General features: G+C 42.9%; 1 protein-coding gene across 2 annotated transcripts in view; it reads right to left on the reverse strand.

Moving 5' to 3' along the window:
* Itgb3 (integrin subunit beta 3) overlaps positions 1–4993 on the reverse strand; it is a 58297-nt gene extending 53304 nt beyond the window's left edge. The window contains exon 1 of one of the 2 annotated variants that reach the window (XM_078041922.1): positions 4673–4993. In XM_078041922.1, coding sequence (XP_077898048.1) covers positions 4673–4763 — 91 coding nt within the window. In that variant the 5' untranslated portion in view covers positions 4764–4993. The remainder of the gene's footprint in view (positions 1–4672) is intronic. The other variant, XM_078041921.1, reaches the window with a different exon arrangement.
* Positions 4994–17699: the final 12706 nt, after the last annotated feature.

A 17699-nucleotide genomic window follows, 5' to 3' on the forward strand; every position in this document is an offset into this window, starting at 1 on the left:
ACAAGGATGGAAAGTGAAAGTCCATTTATAATATGTCAAAATACACTCTACTGTCATGTATAACTAAAAAGAACAAATAAACTTTAAAAAAAATAAAATATAAGGGAGAAAAGAGGGAGGGAGGGAGGGAGGAGTCTCTTTGTGGAAGACTTCTAGTGGGTTGTTTCTTTGGAGATGCAGTCAAATATTTAAAAAGGTAAAATAGTTCCAGGTTTATTTTACAACTTTTGGCTCTAAGAATCATGACATATTGTCTTTGGCCACAAAATATCTGTTGCTGTTAGGACTAAGAATTATAATACTGTTTGTTGCTGTAAAATTCTCATCTTTATTTGGCAGCTGGAAAATCTAAGGACTTAATCATGGCCCAAATGCAACTATCCAATTAGAAAATATACAGAATGAAAGCAGAACTGCACCTCCAAGGTTTCATGGGCCTAGCTCCACTGATTTAGGGATAACTGTCCCAACACCTGAGGCAGCTGGAATAGCCTGGGGTAACCTCTAGAGTTACCTATACGTGCAACAACATGGATGAATCACAAACACATGACGATCAGTGAAAGAAGCCAGACTTGAAAGGCTACCCACTCTATGATTTCATTTAAATAACATTCTGTAAAACACAACTGTAGCGACAGGAAACAGATCAGTGATGGCCGGGGACTAGGTTGAAGATAGGAAACTGATTATAGGGCAGCTGAAGAATCGTTTTAGAGTGATGACAATATTCTGCATCTTGATTATGGTGATAATTTCTTGACTGCATGCAATTGTCAAAATGCATAGAACTGCACACCTAAAAAAAGGGAGGGGGTGGATTTTACAGCATATAAACCATACCTTCATAAATCTAATGTCTTTTTAAAAATCAGTGTTTCTGAGGATACTGTGTGCATAGAGAGAAAGGTGCAGTTTACCATCTTTGCAGGACAGTCCCAAGTTTCAATAAATGCCAGCAGTTTACACAGAGAGAACAGGTGGTTTCCGTAGACGGTGTCATTTCTCTGCTCCCTGCTCATTTCCACTAGTGACCCGAACTGCAGCGGCACACTGCTCTTGCCACTCAGGGAGGACCAAGGTTCAGGAAAAGCAAGACGCAGCATGGGGTGAAGCAGCAGGCTGGGGAAGCCAAGCAGTTTATCCCCGAAGCTGCCCAGTCACTCCCCCAGTTAATTATCTGTCTGCTGATTCAGGAGTTGTGGTTCCTGTGGGCACGTCTCCCAGCCACTCCTGCCAACAAGGGCAGGATTCCTGGGGCTGGGAGGGGATGATAACCAGAGATCTTGAGTGGGATGGGGAGCTGTACAGAAAGAATTCCTATCGGGAACTTCTGGAGTCATATCCAGGTCCCCCCACTCACACTGTCGCCTCCTGGTCCCATCTTAGGATGGCCCCAGGAAACCTCTACCCTTCCCACCTTTCTCTCACACTAACAAGTCTGAGGAGAGTAAAGAAGAATGCTGCCTTCTTCGGGGATCCCCCCAAAAGAGGGAAAAAGGCAGACATTTCACCCAGGGTTCCCTGAGTTTCCAGCACCCTCTGATTAGAGATCCAAATAGTGCACTAGTACAGAGGTCCAAAAGTTAAAGAACTTATGGTCTCTACCGTATCTATCGCACGCAGGGGACACCGCTCATTGGTACAGTGTGTGTTCAGCATGCAACAAAGCGCTGGGTTCAATCCTCAGCCATATACACGCACGCACTCGCGCGCACACACACACACCAAATACCTCCAGAATGTCCAAGTGGAGCTCTAGAGGATATTTTATGAATGAATGAAAGTATTTAAATATTGGGTTTCTTAAAGTGAACCACCTCACCTCTAGATGTCTTTTCATAGCATTCCCTAGATACTCATTTCACTGCCTGTGTGCCAGGCACCGCACACAATGTTCAGCAAAATAGGCATGTCCCTCTCCTCGTGGAGACTGAAGCCTTGTGAACACTTTCTACCTTCCTCTCTTCCCAGAGACAGACTTGAAGTTTGCTCCTGGATAAAGCAGGTGTCTGGACCTCTCTCCCTGGCCTCACCTATGCATTCTTGATGGACCAGAGGAGCTGAAATATGCCGTGCCACCAAAGAGGAATGGGTTGAAATAAGAGGTATGTCAAATAGGTATGAAAAAGGAACCCCGTCAATCTCATGCTAGAAGCCCATATTGCACTCATGCATGAAACCGCAACAGCTCTTTCCTCCAATGTATGCATGGTAGATACCATGGATAAGAAGAATAATGACAACAGTATTGCCATCTATTAAATACTTATTTTGTGCCTTTGTCTACATTTATTCTGCATAATAACCATAGAAGTATTGCTTTCTCTACTTTACAGATGAGGAAACTGAGGACCTTTGAGATTAAGAAATTCATCTAAGGTCACATGGCCAATCAAAGGGAAAGTCAAGAATTAAACCTACATCCTACTTGCTTAAACCATAGCTGTCCCTTCCCCTAGCTCACAAGCCTTTCTCCCAAGTCTCTCCAGGCCCCGATGATTCCTACAGAGGGGAGAGTTTCTAGGATACAAATTTGAAAGAGAAATAAGCACCCCAGCCCAGAACTAGTTAGGCTAGAACAGAACTCGAAATATGAGGAAGTCACTGAATCGAATTTCTTATGTAAGAGATCATCTTTGCAGATAAAATCTAAAACCAGGCTCAGTGGTAGAGTGCCTGCCCAGCATGCACGAGGCACTGGGTTCAAACCCCAGTACTGAAAAAAAAAAAAAAACTCAGTGTTACCCCTAGAACCTCTTTTCTCCCCATACCAGAACCTCTTACTCTGAGCAGCCTCTCTGTTCCATTCCCACCCCTACTTTCTGTACCCCATTCTGTATCCCTTCAATACTGTGTGTTCTAACACTACTGTCCTCCTCTCATCCCACCATCTGCTTCACCAGGGATCTAATAATGTCTTCCACCAACACTGGGGTAGAAGATGGAACTATAACAAAAAATGCTTTTACAGGGGACTGATGCTCTGGAAGGCTGTCTCTAGAGTCCCTACTCTTAAACACTGCTTAGACTTAGGTATGAATGTGCAGTGTTCTGTGTGGATCATTACAACTGTGTGAGCCAGATCCACATGAGTTAGGAGAGAGGGAGGGAAAGACAAAAAAAAAAGATACATACTCTTCATCTTCACTAACATTGAGCCACACTCTGTGCTAGGCACAATCTTATGTCTCCTCACTATTTTCTTCTAAAAATATAAAGATTATGCTCACAAGTGAATTTAGAAAGCTGTGGATATAAAAATAATATGGCAAAATGTTTTAGATGTATTTCATATCTCAAAATAACTAAGAGAGGAGTTGGAAGGTTCCCAGCACAAAGAAATGCTAATTACCTTGATTGGATCATTTCACATCATATACAAGAACAGTGTACATAAACATATACAATTTTATTCTGTGTCAGTTTAACAGTTTAGAATAGTAAATTTTAAAATGTTTTAAGTTTATGAAAACAGTCAATTGTGAGGTGACCTGTGGATTTCTCCATCTCCCCATCAACAGCCAGCAGCAGCAGACCTAGGCTCTAACATCTCCAGGACAGAATGCTGAAAATTCTGATTTCTGTTCAATGTTCATCAGGCTGTTCTCTACAGCTAGAGATCACCTCTGCCACTTGGAAGCTTCAGCGGTAACAATTTAAATGCCCCTCCACAGAACCACCTCAAGTCCGGGGAAACATCCTTGTCCTGTCCAGAATCTATATATTTCTACATCTACATACAAGAGTTTTGAAGGCAGTCACCAAAATATTTTTGAATAGTTTATATTTGAAATGGGCTTAATAAACCTTCCCCTTTAAAAAAAGAAAAGAAAAACTCCCACCCGCAGAGTCTAATTTGTTTATGAGTGCTACTGTATTATTTTGAAGTACATATGTGCACTCTTGTGTGTCCTCTGCAGTAGAGGAAGCCGCAGCTCACCGAGCCAGGGTTTATCCACCTTCAGCAAAATCACCAAGGGCTCCCAACACCAAGGCCAAGGCTGACTGCTGGGGCAGCTAACAGTGTGAGCAGCAGCAGAAGAAACGAGGCCAAGGATCCGAGCCTCCCTGGAGCGCCTCTCCGCATACCCTAGAGACTTTTGGGGTGGGAGGTCTGTACCAGAATCAGCAGCACTGCTGCCACCCAGAGACACGGGAGGGAGAAGAGCCTTCATGCTGCTCCAAAACCATCCCATGGGGGTGCCGCTAAATTTAAAAAGTTGGTAGGGGCGCGGGGCGGCGGTGGGGGGTGGGGGGGTGTTACACGGAGAAAGAGGAATTGGCAAGCCAGTGCGCGCGTACTCTGGCAGAGGCTCTTCCCTCTACCAACGCGGGAACAGTCCCATCCAGCCTGCGCTACTTCTGAATTGCTACCACCCGCAACGTGCGCAACTCCAGCTGATCGCAGGGCTCAGTGATGCGAACCCGCGCGGCACATACAGAGGCCGCCCAGGGAAGGCGCCCCACTGGCTGAAGACCGGCCCCCAAGCACCAGGGACCTCTCTCTCGGCCCTGCCATCACCAGGCCAGGAAGGTCCTCAGCTCCGGGATCCCACGACCCCGCGCACTCAGACTGCAGAAACTCGTGACCCGCCCTCCCGGGTCTGCAAATCAGACACTGGTGCGGGACCCCGAGATCTGCGTCCGGTGGCGCTGGTGCCTCACTCACCTCCGACGCCCACGCCGACGCCCGCCAGCGCCCCCAGCGCCAGCAGAGCTGCCCAGAGCGGCCGGAGCCGCGGCCACCGCCGCGCTTGCATGGTGTCCTCCGCCGCTGCCGCGCTCTGCCCACCCCACAGCTAAACGCGAGGTCCGCGGCTGCTTTTCCCGCAGCTAGAGGGGAGGGGACGCGGTGGGTGGGACGCAACGGGGCGGGACGCGGACTCGCGCTTCCTCCCCTTGGGCCCTTTTCTGGACCCTAAGCCTGAAAGAGGGCGGTGGGAAACCGCGGCTCTTCCCTGGAGGCCTCGCCTCCGCCCACGAGGATCCGCCCGTCAGCTAACTAGGCGAGGCGGCGCCGGGAGGGGGTCGTGAGCGCATCCCGGTCCCAGAGGTCGGTGCCTGGACTCTTGATATGCTCAGAAAGGCCAGGAGCCTGTGGCCGCTCACTGGACATTTCTAGTCCCACCTCCTCGGGGACACCCATGGGGCAATGTCACCTGGATTCCTGGGGAGCTTTTTCTTAGTATTTCGAATATCATTCATTCGCGCTTTCATCCATTCAATTGCCAAACTTCTGTTGAATGACTTTTCTGCACCTGTTCAATCCTTTATTATTCACCGATTTTCCCCGCCTTGGGTTAGTTTGGTTTTCTGATAGAGTGTAAGCGCCTTGAAGACGTGTTAAGCGGGGATGGGCCCATGAAGTGTTTCTCTCTAGAAATGCTAGTGTGTGTGTGTGTGTGTGTGTGTGTGTGTGTGTGTGTGTGTGTGTTGTTTAATAAATGTTTCAGGACAAGGTCATTTTATTTTCAACAAACTCCAACTCGTAGTCTTTAAAGCTTTATTATATTTTCCTCAAAAAGCCACCTTCTCACTCCCCTTTCCATCCCTTACCCCAATTCCTCCTCTAGGGTCCTTGGATCTTCCCCCAGCTAGAAACCTATAGAAGTTCAAGAAGGGTAAAATACTAGAGCTTTCTGAAAGCACAAGGTCATCAGAAAGTGGCTCTGCAGCCTCCTAGAATAAGCAGCTCCGGTGGTGATAAAAACAAGACCTGAGCCTCTCTAGCTCCTGAGCATGCTGTAGCCTGACAACTGCCCCTGACCCATCTCCCACCCATAGCCCAAGAAGATACTTCTCATTCCCAAACTTTCCATACCTTTCTATCTGACTGATTTTCCTTCCTTTTTCCACTTGGAAAATTCCACTTGTCTTTCAAAACATTTCAAATGTCATCTCTTCCATGAAGTTTAGTCTGATCTCCTCCCTCTTCTAGCCCAACCCTCTGCAAAGGTGGGCATTTCCTCCTGGGACCTCTCAAACACTAGTGTACACCTTAGTAGCATACACACAGCAGAAGTGACACTAGCAATTTACAAGGAAGCTGGGGAAGAGCCAACCAACCAAAAGGAAGCTGAACTCTGACCTGTGCTTTGAGGCTCCAGCTCCCCGGCTACTTCCTCTGGCTTCAAAGAGCCTCTAGGCCAGAAGTCATTTCAATTGGGTGTTGTTGAAGTCCTGGAGTAAGATCCAGGTAACACCTAGTTAACCTCTGCCTTTGATATTTACTTATTCGCTCAATTTCCATATATATAACCAATAACCAGTCACCTAAATGGCTCCAGTCTAGCCCTACTGGCACCAAACACTCCTGGTGGGCACTGGCCTCAGCAAATATGCTAAGTCCCCAGCCTTAGAGCAAGCCTCAGCAAGCCTGTCATGGCCATGTAAGTGACTCCTCAAGAAGTCCCCAGCCCCAGGGAAAGGAAGGAGCTAGTCATTCACATTTATATTTGTTTATATTTAGTATAATAATTGATGATTCTCTTTTCATCCACCATTTTTTTTAAATTTGTTCCAATCTTTTTCTCTTTTTCTGCTTTCTTTGCGGATAATTCATTTTTCCCCTCTGCTGACTTTCTAGCTACATCTCTTCCCTGTGAGACATGTGTGCATATACATGTGTGTATTCTGTAGGGATCATATTAGTATTATAAATTAGTTTGAATTAGAAGTGTGAATTAATATACATGAATCGGTATTATACCATTTAATGTAACATATAAGAAACTTATATCTGTCAAATTTTATTAACACAATCCCATCCTCTATACTAATATCATATATTTTATTTCTAAATACATAATTTACAATATAATATTTACAATATAATATTGCTTCTTAACAAATTAAAGAAAGCAGGCACAGTGGTGAATACCTGTAATCCCAGTTACTCAAAAGACCAAGGCAAGAACATCATAAATTTTAAGCCAGCCTCAGCAATTCAGTGAGATCCTGTCTCAAAAAATAAAAAGAACTGGGGATGTAGCTCTGCGGTAGAGCACTCCTGGGTTCAATCTCTAGTACCACACTCACAAAAAATAAATAAGGAGATTTAAAAAAATAGCTTTCGAATTTTACCCACATATTTACCATTTCTGCTGTTCTGTATTCCATCTTTTAATTCCGAGTTTCTATCTGGAGTAATTTCCCTTCTGCCTGAAGAACTCCTTAAATTTAACAAATCTTGAAAAGAAGCTATCCTTGAAACAAATATGCTCAGCCTTCCTTGGTTTCACCCTCATTTTCATGATATTTCTTAGAAATAGATTTTTAGGTTGACAGGGATTTTTTTTTTTTTGAGACTGTAAAGATGAGGCTCCCCCATTTTCTGGCCTCCATTGTCTCTTTTGAGAAATTTCCCACTATTGACATTGACATTCTTTTTTTTTTTTAGCCATCAATAGACCTTTATTTTAGTTATTAATATGCAGTGCTGAAAATTGAACCCAGTGCCTCACGAATTCCAGGCAAGCGCTCTACCACTTAGCCACAAACCCAGCCCCCACCATTGACATTCTTGTTGCTTGTCTTCTCCCTAATATGTTTTTTACTTTTTACTTTTAAATTATTTACACTTTCAGAAAAGTTTTAAAATACAAAATACCAAATAAAATTCCTTTATATGCCTTTCACCCAGCTTCCCATAATGATCATATCTTATACTACAACATCATAATTATCAAATACAGAAAAAATAGCAGTAATTCAACACTAATTGAACTAATCTAGTTACAGAAGTTGGATTTTGCCAGTTTTCCCAGTAATGACATTTTTCTGGTCCAGAATCCAATCCAGGATTCTCTATTGTATTTAGTCACCATGTCTCCTTAGTCTCCTTTAATTTGTAACATTGCCTCATCTTTCTTTTTCTTTCTTTCCCTCCTTCCCTCCCTCCTTCCCTGCTTTCTAGCCACAGTTGAGTGGACAAAGGTGTGCACGTGCTATAATCTTGGTCAATCATAGCTTCTTTCCAGGACCCTGAATTGGAAGAACATCCTTGTTCTGGATGTTAGGATCTGCACGGTGGGAACTTAAAAGCTGCAGCTGCCAAGAAGGCTAAGGAGAGGGCAGCCATTTGAGATCACAGTGAAAGCATTGAAGGTCAAGGTGAAAGCAAGTGCAAATAAAAGCCCAGAGGTAGAAAAAAAAAAAAAAAAACCTCAGCATTCAAAATTAAGGCAGTCCAGTGTAGGATGGCCAAAAAGATGGTGGAGGGAGGTGGCAAAGTCTCACTCTTTCTCTTTTATTACTCTTGAAAAATGAAGACCAGTTATTTTGCAATATGGCCCTTAGTTTTAGGTTTGTCTGTGTCATTTTGGACAACACCACCACAAAAATGATGCTGTATGTTCTCAGCACATCTGGTTAGGGGTACTTGATATTGACATATCTTATGAGTTATAAGGTTAACCTTGATTATATACTTAAGGTGGTGTCTACCATATTCATATTCACAAAGAAACTACCATTTTTCTCCTTGTCACTAATACACATTTTATGGGAAGTTACTTTAATTCTGTGCAAATACCCTGTGTCTCTTCATAATTTCACCCACAAATCTTAGCACCCATCAGTTGCTTCTCAACTACAATAGCTACCACCATGGTGTATGATTAATAGCAATTTTCTCCTCCTTTTATTCCTTCTACAGGTTTTAATTGCTATTCCAAGTAAGATAGAGCTACTCATCCCTTGCCATTTTAAAAAATTGATGTATTTATATTGTTATGAACTCATGGATATTTACTTTATTTCATGGGTTATAATCCCATACTATCATGACTTTGTTGCTTAAATTGTCCCAGATGTCTACCTAGCTACTTTCATGGGGTTTTTTCTTTGTTTTTGTTTTGTTTTGTTTTTTTCAGCAGTTTAAATATAAAGTTACTAGGTGTTGTTTTCTTTGTATGTAACTGTTTGGGTCTTGGTGAGACTTTGGGTACCTAAAGTACACATATGCTTTAGGATACTTTTCCCACAAATAGGAAAAGTATCCTAAAGCATATGCCTGTATTATTTAAGAAGAATCTAATTGTCTTTTTATTGATTGCCTTTTGAAAAATTGCTGTTGGAAAATAATGTACACATAGGATTTAGGGCACAGATAGGAAAATTTTAACCATTGTTCCTTCAAATATTTTTTTCTGCTCATTTTCTCCTTCCTTACCTGCTGAACTCCAATTACAAATATTTTAGAATACTTGATATTATCCCATTGACCTCTGAAACCTTCTTTTGTTTTGGTGTCAGAATTTGAACCCAAGTCCTTGCACATGCTAGGCAAGTGCTCTACCACTGAACTCCATTCTCGGTCCTATAGAGTCCTGAGTGAATGCTTAATCATTTTTCAGTTTTTTTTTTAAATATATTCTTTTTCCTGGCCAGGTGCAGTGGCTCACACCTGTAATCCCAGTGGATTGGGAGGCTGAGGCAGGAGGACTACAAGTTCAAAGCCAGCCTCAGCAATGGTGAGACGCTAAGCAACTCAGTGAGACCTTGTTTTCAAATAAAATGCAAAATAGGGCTGAGGATGTGACTCAGTGGTCAAGTACCCCTGAGTTCAATCACCAGTATTACCCCCCAAAATTTTTTTTGTCTTGAACATTGAATATCTGTTGATATCTCTTCAAGTGTTCTAATCCTTTCTTTTGTAGTCTCTACTATTCTCTAAAGCCTATCAGGGAATTTTCATTTCAGACTTTGTACTATTTAAATTGTAGAATTTCCTGCTGGGTCTCTGTTATGCTTTCAATTTTTCTGCTGATATTCCTCATCTCTTTAACCATTATGTCTATATTTTCCTTTAAGTTCTTAAATATCTCTATAGTGGCTGCTTAAAAACTCCCGTCAGCTAATTCTGGTTCTGTTTCTCATGGGCCTGTTTCTCATGATTTCCTGTTTCTTCACATATATAGTAAGATTAGGCTATATGCTGAACATTGTAAATTGTTCACCAGAGTTTATGCTGTCTTCCCTTAAAAGGTATTAAGCTTTTCTTAGGCAGATAATTATTGGCAGATTTTTTTTGTAGTTGTAGATGGACAGAATGCTTTTATTTTATTTGTTGATATTTTTTTTTTATATGGGGCTGAGGATCCAACCCAGTGTCTTGCATGTGCTAGGCAAACACTCTGCCACCGAGCCACAACCCCAAGCCCCTACAGATGTTTTTAATCTAGTCAGGCTTCACTTTACTCTTTTTCAAAACTGGTCTTAAAATTTTATCCTTACTTTTAAGGTATAATTGGTTTTGCTTTTGTTTCTAATTTAAATTTCAAATTTTTCAAAAGAATATTCATGCAGAGGAAACATACAGAATCTATTTCTTTGCTCAAATATCATTTCAAGTTAACAACAATGTTTAATATACTTTATTTTAGAGCAATTTTATAGTCAAAGTAAAATTAAGTGGGGGAAAAATATATATATATACATACATATATCTCCCCTGCCCCACACATGGATAGCTTTCCCCATTATTAACGTGAGAGTGGCACATTTGTTACAAATGATGAGTCTACAATGACACATCATTGTCACTCCAAGTGTATGGTTTATTTTAGGATTCACTCTTGGTGGTATACAGTCTAAGGGTTTGAACAAATGTACTATATATAACATGTGTGCACCACTATAGTATCACACTGAGTAGTTTTACTGCCCTCATTTATGCTCTCTTCATCCACCTCTGGAAACCACTGCTCTCTTTACTGTCTCTATAATGTCTCCCTTTCAGATTGTCATAGAGTTGGGATCATATAGTATATGCCCTTTTTAAACTGGATTCTTTCACTTGGTAATACCCATTTAAGTTTCCTCAGTGTCTTTTCATAGCTTCATAGCTTTGATTGAAATTATCTCTTTATCTAGATGTAGCGCAGTTTACTTATCCATTCACCTGCTGAAGGACATCTTGGTTGCTTCCAAGTTCTGCAGTTATAAATAAAACTACTTTAAACATCCATGTGCAGGTTTTTGGGTGAATATGAGTGTTCTGGAATCTGATTACAATAAGAGGTGCCTAGTAGCTTCTCACTGTTGTCTTTGTTTCCATTTCTGTAGTACCATATGATGGGGAGCATCTTTTCACAGGCTTATTTGCTATCTGTATCTCTTCAGAGTGTGCTCACTTTGGGGCACTTCACCACTACATCACATCTCCAGTCCTTTTAATATTTTATTTTGAGATGGAGTCTTGCTAAGTTACTGAGGGCCTTGCTAAGTTGCTAAGGCTGGCCTCAAACATCCTGTGGGGTTTTTGTTTGTTAGTTTGTTTGTTTGTTTGTTTGTTTGTTTTACTTGGTAACATGGTCCTTATTCCTAAGGTATGGGCTTTCTGTGGAATCATCTGAGTACCTGGTTGCTCAGTGAGATCCCTTCACTCTGGCCAGGCTGAAACCGAAATATTTGAAACCCAAAGCCATGTGCAACCTCGGGTACTCTGTTCAGCTGTCACTTGCACCCTGAAAAGCCTTAGAGAATATCCTTTGCACAGACAACCAGTCCCCCAGTTGAAAAGGCCTGGCCAACTTCTAAGAGTTCAGTCTTCCCTAAAAGACTTCCCCTCATTCAGCTTCCAATCTACCTTTCTTCTGCTCAATAAGACCATCACGCGCTACTTAGGCTTCACCTCCCTGCATTGCAATCCAGAAAGTTCCCCAAGAAGAAAGCTGGACTAATATGGATTTGCTTCATGTGTTTCCCTTCCCTTGAGGATTATAGTTTCACTCTATTGTTCAGTGCCTAAAAGTGATTCCTCAAATAGTTTGTTAAATTGTATTGTTACCAGGAAAATGATGGAACTAGTGACCATTATGTTAAATGAAATAAGTTGCATGTTCTCTCTCATTTGGAAGATAGAGAGGAAAAATGGGGGAGGATAAAGAGGAAAAATGGGGGAGGATCTCATGAAAATCAAAGGGAAATCAGTAGAGGAAAGGGCCCAAGGGGGGAAGTGGGGAGAGAGGAGGAAGGTGCTGGGAGTAATACTGGCCAAATTATATCATTATATTGTGTATTGTATACATGTATGAATATGTACCAGCAAATCCCATTAGTATGTACAGTTATAATGCACCAATTAAAAAAGTGAGAAAAAATTGTTAAATAAATTGTATTGATATTTATTAGTTATGAGCAGGTCCCACACCAGTCACTTTGTCATAGCCTGAGGCAGAGATTCTGTAACCATTTATTTGAGACACTGTGAGTGCAGGGACTTATCTTTAGATTCATTAGCAATCCTTAGTAACTAAAAGAATCTCTTTCTTTTTTTCTTTCTTTTATCTTTTTTAGCAGCATTTGATAGTTAAATTTTTTCCCCAAGTGCTAGGGATGGAACCCCAGGTCCTGGCACATGCTAGGCAAATGATCTACCACTGAGCCACATCCCCAGCCCTCTTTATTTAAAGATAGGATCTTGCTAAGTTGCTGAAGGCCTTGCTAAATTGCCAAGGCTGACCTTGAACTTGTGAGCCTCCTGCTTCAGCCTCCTAAGTAGCTGGGATTACAGGAGTGTGCTACTATGCGGCACACTGACAATTTTAATGAACTATTAATTCCAATGTGAGATGTGAGTGTCCACCCTGTGGTTTGATCTAGAGCCAGGCACCCAGCAGATAAGACCATGGAGGGGTGTCCAGTGTATGACAGAGGCCTGCTTCTTCCTCACGATCCCTTTAAAAGGCAAGAGTCCACCATGAGGTCCCTTACCCAGCATTAGCCAGGCTGATCCCAAATAAGCATCTTTTCCTGTGCTGTCAACAATGTTCCGTCCTCACTGGGCAGCCCCTACTCATATTCAGTTCTGCAACATCACAACTGGAAGTTGGAAGAACCACGTTTGTGGCCATTTCTTGGACTTCTTGTCTTTTTTTTTTTTTTTTTGATACCTTGGATTGAACCTGGGGCACTTCACCACTACGTCACATCTCCAGTCCTTTTAATATTTTATTTTGAGACGAAGTCTTGTTAAGTTGCTGAGGGCCTTGCTAAATTGCTAAGGCTGGCCTCAAACTTGTGGTACTCCTGTCTCAGCCTCCTGAGTCACTGGGATTAAACTTATGTGCCATACACCTGGTGGACTTCTTGCCTTTAAGATCATCCTCTACAAAAAGTCAGAAGGTCCAGATTTAGGTCCTTGCCCTATCTTTGATTAAATGACCTTGAAAAAGTCTCCAAATACTCTACACTGATTTGCACTATCTGGAAAAACAAAAACCTGTTTCCTGCCCTCTCTGTGCCCTTGGTCTCATTGCACCCGCTCCCAGCACACACCCAATTATGAGGTGCCATGAGACCATGGATAGGAAAGCCCTTTGGAACCAGAAATGCACAACGAAGTGTATTCTTTTCATTATTATTATTTATGGAGAAATTTCAGAACTCTCTAAGGAAGTCCATTCCTCTGATTAAGGAGACGTAGTATAGTGTAGCATATTGGCTCAGAATCTTCTCCTCCTACACATTTGGCAGGAGTTCTTCTTCTGTCCATTGAGAGAGAGATGAACCGGCTGTTTCTTTGGCTCACAGGAGAATAGGCTTTTCAGAGTCCACGCTGACTGAAAACGGCATAGCTTAGAACCTCTGGGCTCTGAGGAGCTATTTTAGAAAGTGCCCTTAGATTTTATCAAGGGGTTGTGAGGGATGAGCTCAGCCATCAACATTCAATTACAGGCATGAAGTGGGCACATGTGTGGACTGTGACAGGTGCTGCCTGGGACCCTAAGAGGCCCTGTCCTCCCAGAGCTGGAGCCTGGTTGGACCTGGGACAGTCAACTTCAGTCCTGCAGTGAAACTGCCACTTCTCCCTCATCCTCAAGGGAGCCAGTCCTTTCCCTGCTGAGAAGAAAAAGCAAGAGCCCAAGGACTTCCTGTTCCAGTGTGGCATACCAGGCACTGCCTGGACAAGCCTGGACTCAAGCTCTGATCACAGAGAACATCACCGGGCTGCTCATATCTCATCTCAGACCAATCCATATCCCACTGCAACCCAGAGCCTGGGAGATGCTTCATTTTGATAATGGGGCTGTGGCTTGACTTCCAGCCCCAAATTCCCGTTCCAGTATCTCTCTAAATCCCTAGTTGCTCTCCTTGGGCCCCTGCTCCAATTAATCCAAATTTGCCAGTGGGCTCCAGGCATGTATTTCCAACCTCTCAGGCACTCTTTATTGCCTTGTCAAGAGACAGAGTAGTGAACTGGGTGCAGTGGCACATGCCTTTAATCCCATGATTCAGGAGCCTGAAATAGAAAGATGACAAGTTCAAGGCCAGCCTCAGCAACTTAGTGAGGTCCTAAGCAACTTAGGAAAACCCTGTCTCACAATAAAAAATAAAAAGGACTGGGGATGTAGCTCAGTGGCAAAGTACCAGAGAGAAAGAAGGAGGAAGAGAGAGAGATAAAGACAGACAGACAGAAAGAAAGAAAGATAAAGACAGGCTAATATAAGATGGCCATAATTTTAATTTTAGCTTCACCATTTGCAAGCTGAGTGACCTTGGAAAGTTACTTAATTACCCTAAGCCTCTGTTTCCTCATCTGTCAATGGGAGTTAAATTAATGTAATTCACTTAGCTATTTAACTGGCATGTAGTAAGTGTTTAATAAATATGAGCTATTTTCCCCCTTAAGACAAACTCATTTATGCTTGCTATAGTTTAGATATGGTTTAGATCATATGGTTATGATCTAATTGTGTCCCCACCCAAAGGTTCACGTGTTAAAGGGTGGCAGTATTGGGAGGTGGACCTTTAAGAGGTAGAGCCTAGTGGGAGGTCCTTAAGTCACAGGGGGAATAAGGTATTTCACATGTGACCCCTTGGTAGTTCTGTGACCCCTTTGGTAGCTCTCCCTGAGAGAGTTGTTATAAAAGGAGCAAGCCTGACCCCCACCCAGCTCTCTGCTTCTGACTAGAGATGTGTTCACTCCATTGCCATCCACCATTCATCAGGAGGCCCTCACCAGAACTGAGCTGCTGTGAGTGCTATGCCTTTGAATCTCCAGAACTTCCATCTACATAAACATTTTCTCTTTACAAAGTTAGTAGCCTCAGGAATTTTCTTATAGTGATGAAAAGCTGACTGATACAATGCTGGATTCTCAGACTATTGCCAAACTCTGCACATAAGTGAGGACTCCAATTGCTTCACCTATCACTAGATCATTACTTCTCCCCAGCCGATGTCTGCTGAATTGAGACAGAAGGATGTTGTAGGCTATGACAACATCCTTACCAGACAAACTGACCATCCTTTGTCAGCTTCTGAGTCAGGACCCTTGCCTCTATACCATACCATGATTAGATCTAGTGGCTGTTCCTCCATTTTAAGTACTCCTGCTAGGAAAAGTCCTAGCTTGTCCCAAATTCAAAGTATTAGAGTCCTTATCCCTTCTGAACCTAGGGACAAAGTTTCTTCATTTTAAAATCCCTGGATGAGTTTCAGGAGATCTGTGAACTACTTTCCTAACTTGCAAAAATTTATGTGTATTTTTTTATTTTCTTTTCTTTCTTTCTCTTTTTTTTTTTGAACAAGGATTTGAACCCAGGGGTGCTTTATCACTAAGCTATATCTCCATCCCTTTTTATTTATTTAGCTTTATTATATTCATTCATTTTTATGTGGTGCTAAGGATTGAACCCAGGGCTCACACATGCTAGGCAAGTACTCTACCACTGAGCCACAACCCTAGCCCCCCTTTTTTATTTTGATACAAGGTCTTACTAAGTTGCTTAGGGCCTCACTAAGTTGCTGAGGCTGGACTCAAACTTGTGATCCTCCTGTGTTTCTGGGATTATAGACTTGTGCCACCAAGCCTGGCTATCATGTGCATTTTTCTATGAAATGGTTCTTAGTTTTCACTAACTTCTTTTTTTGTTTGTTTGTTCTAATTTGTTATACATGACTGCAGAATGCATCTTAATTCATAGTACACAAATGGAGCACAGTTTTTTATTTCTCCGGTTGTATACAAGATAGAGTCACACCATTCATCTCTGTATTCATGTACCCTGGTCTGTGAACCCAAGGGTTAAGAACAACTGCAGCAGAGGAATCCTAGGTCTAGAACCCTCTGAGGACAGAAGGCCTCTGGGCCCCTGAGCACTCATGGAGGCCCTCATTGTAGCCACTCCTCTCAGTCTTCACTATATCCTGCCACTCGCCAGCCATCTTATCTGTAGAAGCAGGACCTAGTCCCTGGGTTCCCCAATCCCTCAACACATCTACTCACCAAAGTTACATCCAGGGGTGGGAGTAGAGTTTAGTTCAGTGGTCGAGCACTTGCCCACCATCACAAGACCCAGGGTTTGATCCTCCACACTGGGGGTCGGGGGACTTACCTCCATAGGTCTCCTCCAGGCAGGAACAGCCTCCTCGCCCCAGCCCCACTTCTCAGCATGATCTGCTGATCCAGGTCCTCTTCCCTAGAGTTTCTCCTAAGCGTGGGAACTAGAAATATGAGAGTACTTACCATAAACCACCCTCTACACAACCCCTTAATCCTCATAATAATTCATCTTGTAGAGGTAGGAATTGAGGGTTGGAGGAGTGAAAGGACAATTATTATAATTGTTATTGTTCTATTAGTTGCCATTTATTTTGCAGCTACTAGGTGTAATATACTATGCTAAGCATTTGTTTCATACTACCTTTTTTTTTTAAAGTTAACAAAAAATAGACAGGGGAATCCTGACTGTACATGTAAAAAAAACAGAGACTCAGAGAGATAATTAGCTTGAGAGCACTCAGGTAGTTAGTGGCAAAGATAGGATTCAAAAATAGGTCTGTCTGAAAAAAAAACAGGTCTGTCTGACTCAAATGCTGATGAAATGACCCACTGTCTCCCCTTCCTATAATGTAGGTACAGGATGCCAGACACCCTCAAATGTTTCAAGTCAGCATTACTGAGTTAATGAGGAAAAAAGACTTATTTAAGATAAAACTCTAGGATTTCTTATTTTCTGAGATATGATTGGGAAATTCATAAAGATTTTATTTTTAGTTGTCCCTTCAGCCCAAGCCAAGTTCAGGAATTCTGTGCCACTCGCCCAGAAGTCACCCAGGCTGGGTCATTCCTCCCTTCCCACCCCCCAGGGCTGCTCTATTTCCAGGTCTTGACCACTTCCTGTCTTGGCTATTATAAGAAGTCACCAGCTATGCCTAGCTGGATCCTGATACAGCACCGGAAAAAACTGAACACTGGACCAAGGTCTAGGTGAAACAGATGGCCCCTGGGATTCAGCTTTTCCCCTAAAAGGATGACAAAGAGTGAAATGACTGTGAGCTGGGGGTTCATCAGCTGCATGCCTCACTTCCCCAAGGCCCTGGCAGCTTCCAGCCCAAGAAGATCTGCAGTGCCTGGCCTAGAAGCCCTGAGGAAGGAATGGAAGGGGAGAGTTCTCCCTCCTTCCCTGCCTCTCTGGTCCTCTTTCCACCCTCCCTTCCCTCTACTTCTTGCCCTGCTCTTCTCCCAGTGGGCTCAGACTCCAGTGAAAACCCCAAAGGCAGTGTTCCCTACCCCCAGGCAGTTGCTCTGAACTGCCATTCACCTGTCTTCCTCACCCTGTGTCTTGGGTCCTTCCCTAGGAGCCCTCAACCTTCACACCCACTCCTTGATGAGGACACTGAAATGAAGAGAGGGAGTCACTTGCCCAAGGTCACTCACGGGTAAACTGCACTCTTCAGTCCCAAAG

This window comes from Ictidomys tridecemlineatus, chromosome 3 (genome assembly GCF_052094955.1).
Source record: "Ictidomys tridecemlineatus isolate mIctTri1 chromosome 3, mIctTri1.hap1, whole genome shotgun sequence".
Lineage (NCBI taxonomy): Eukaryota > Metazoa > Chordata > Mammalia > Rodentia > Sciuridae > Ictidomys > Ictidomys tridecemlineatus.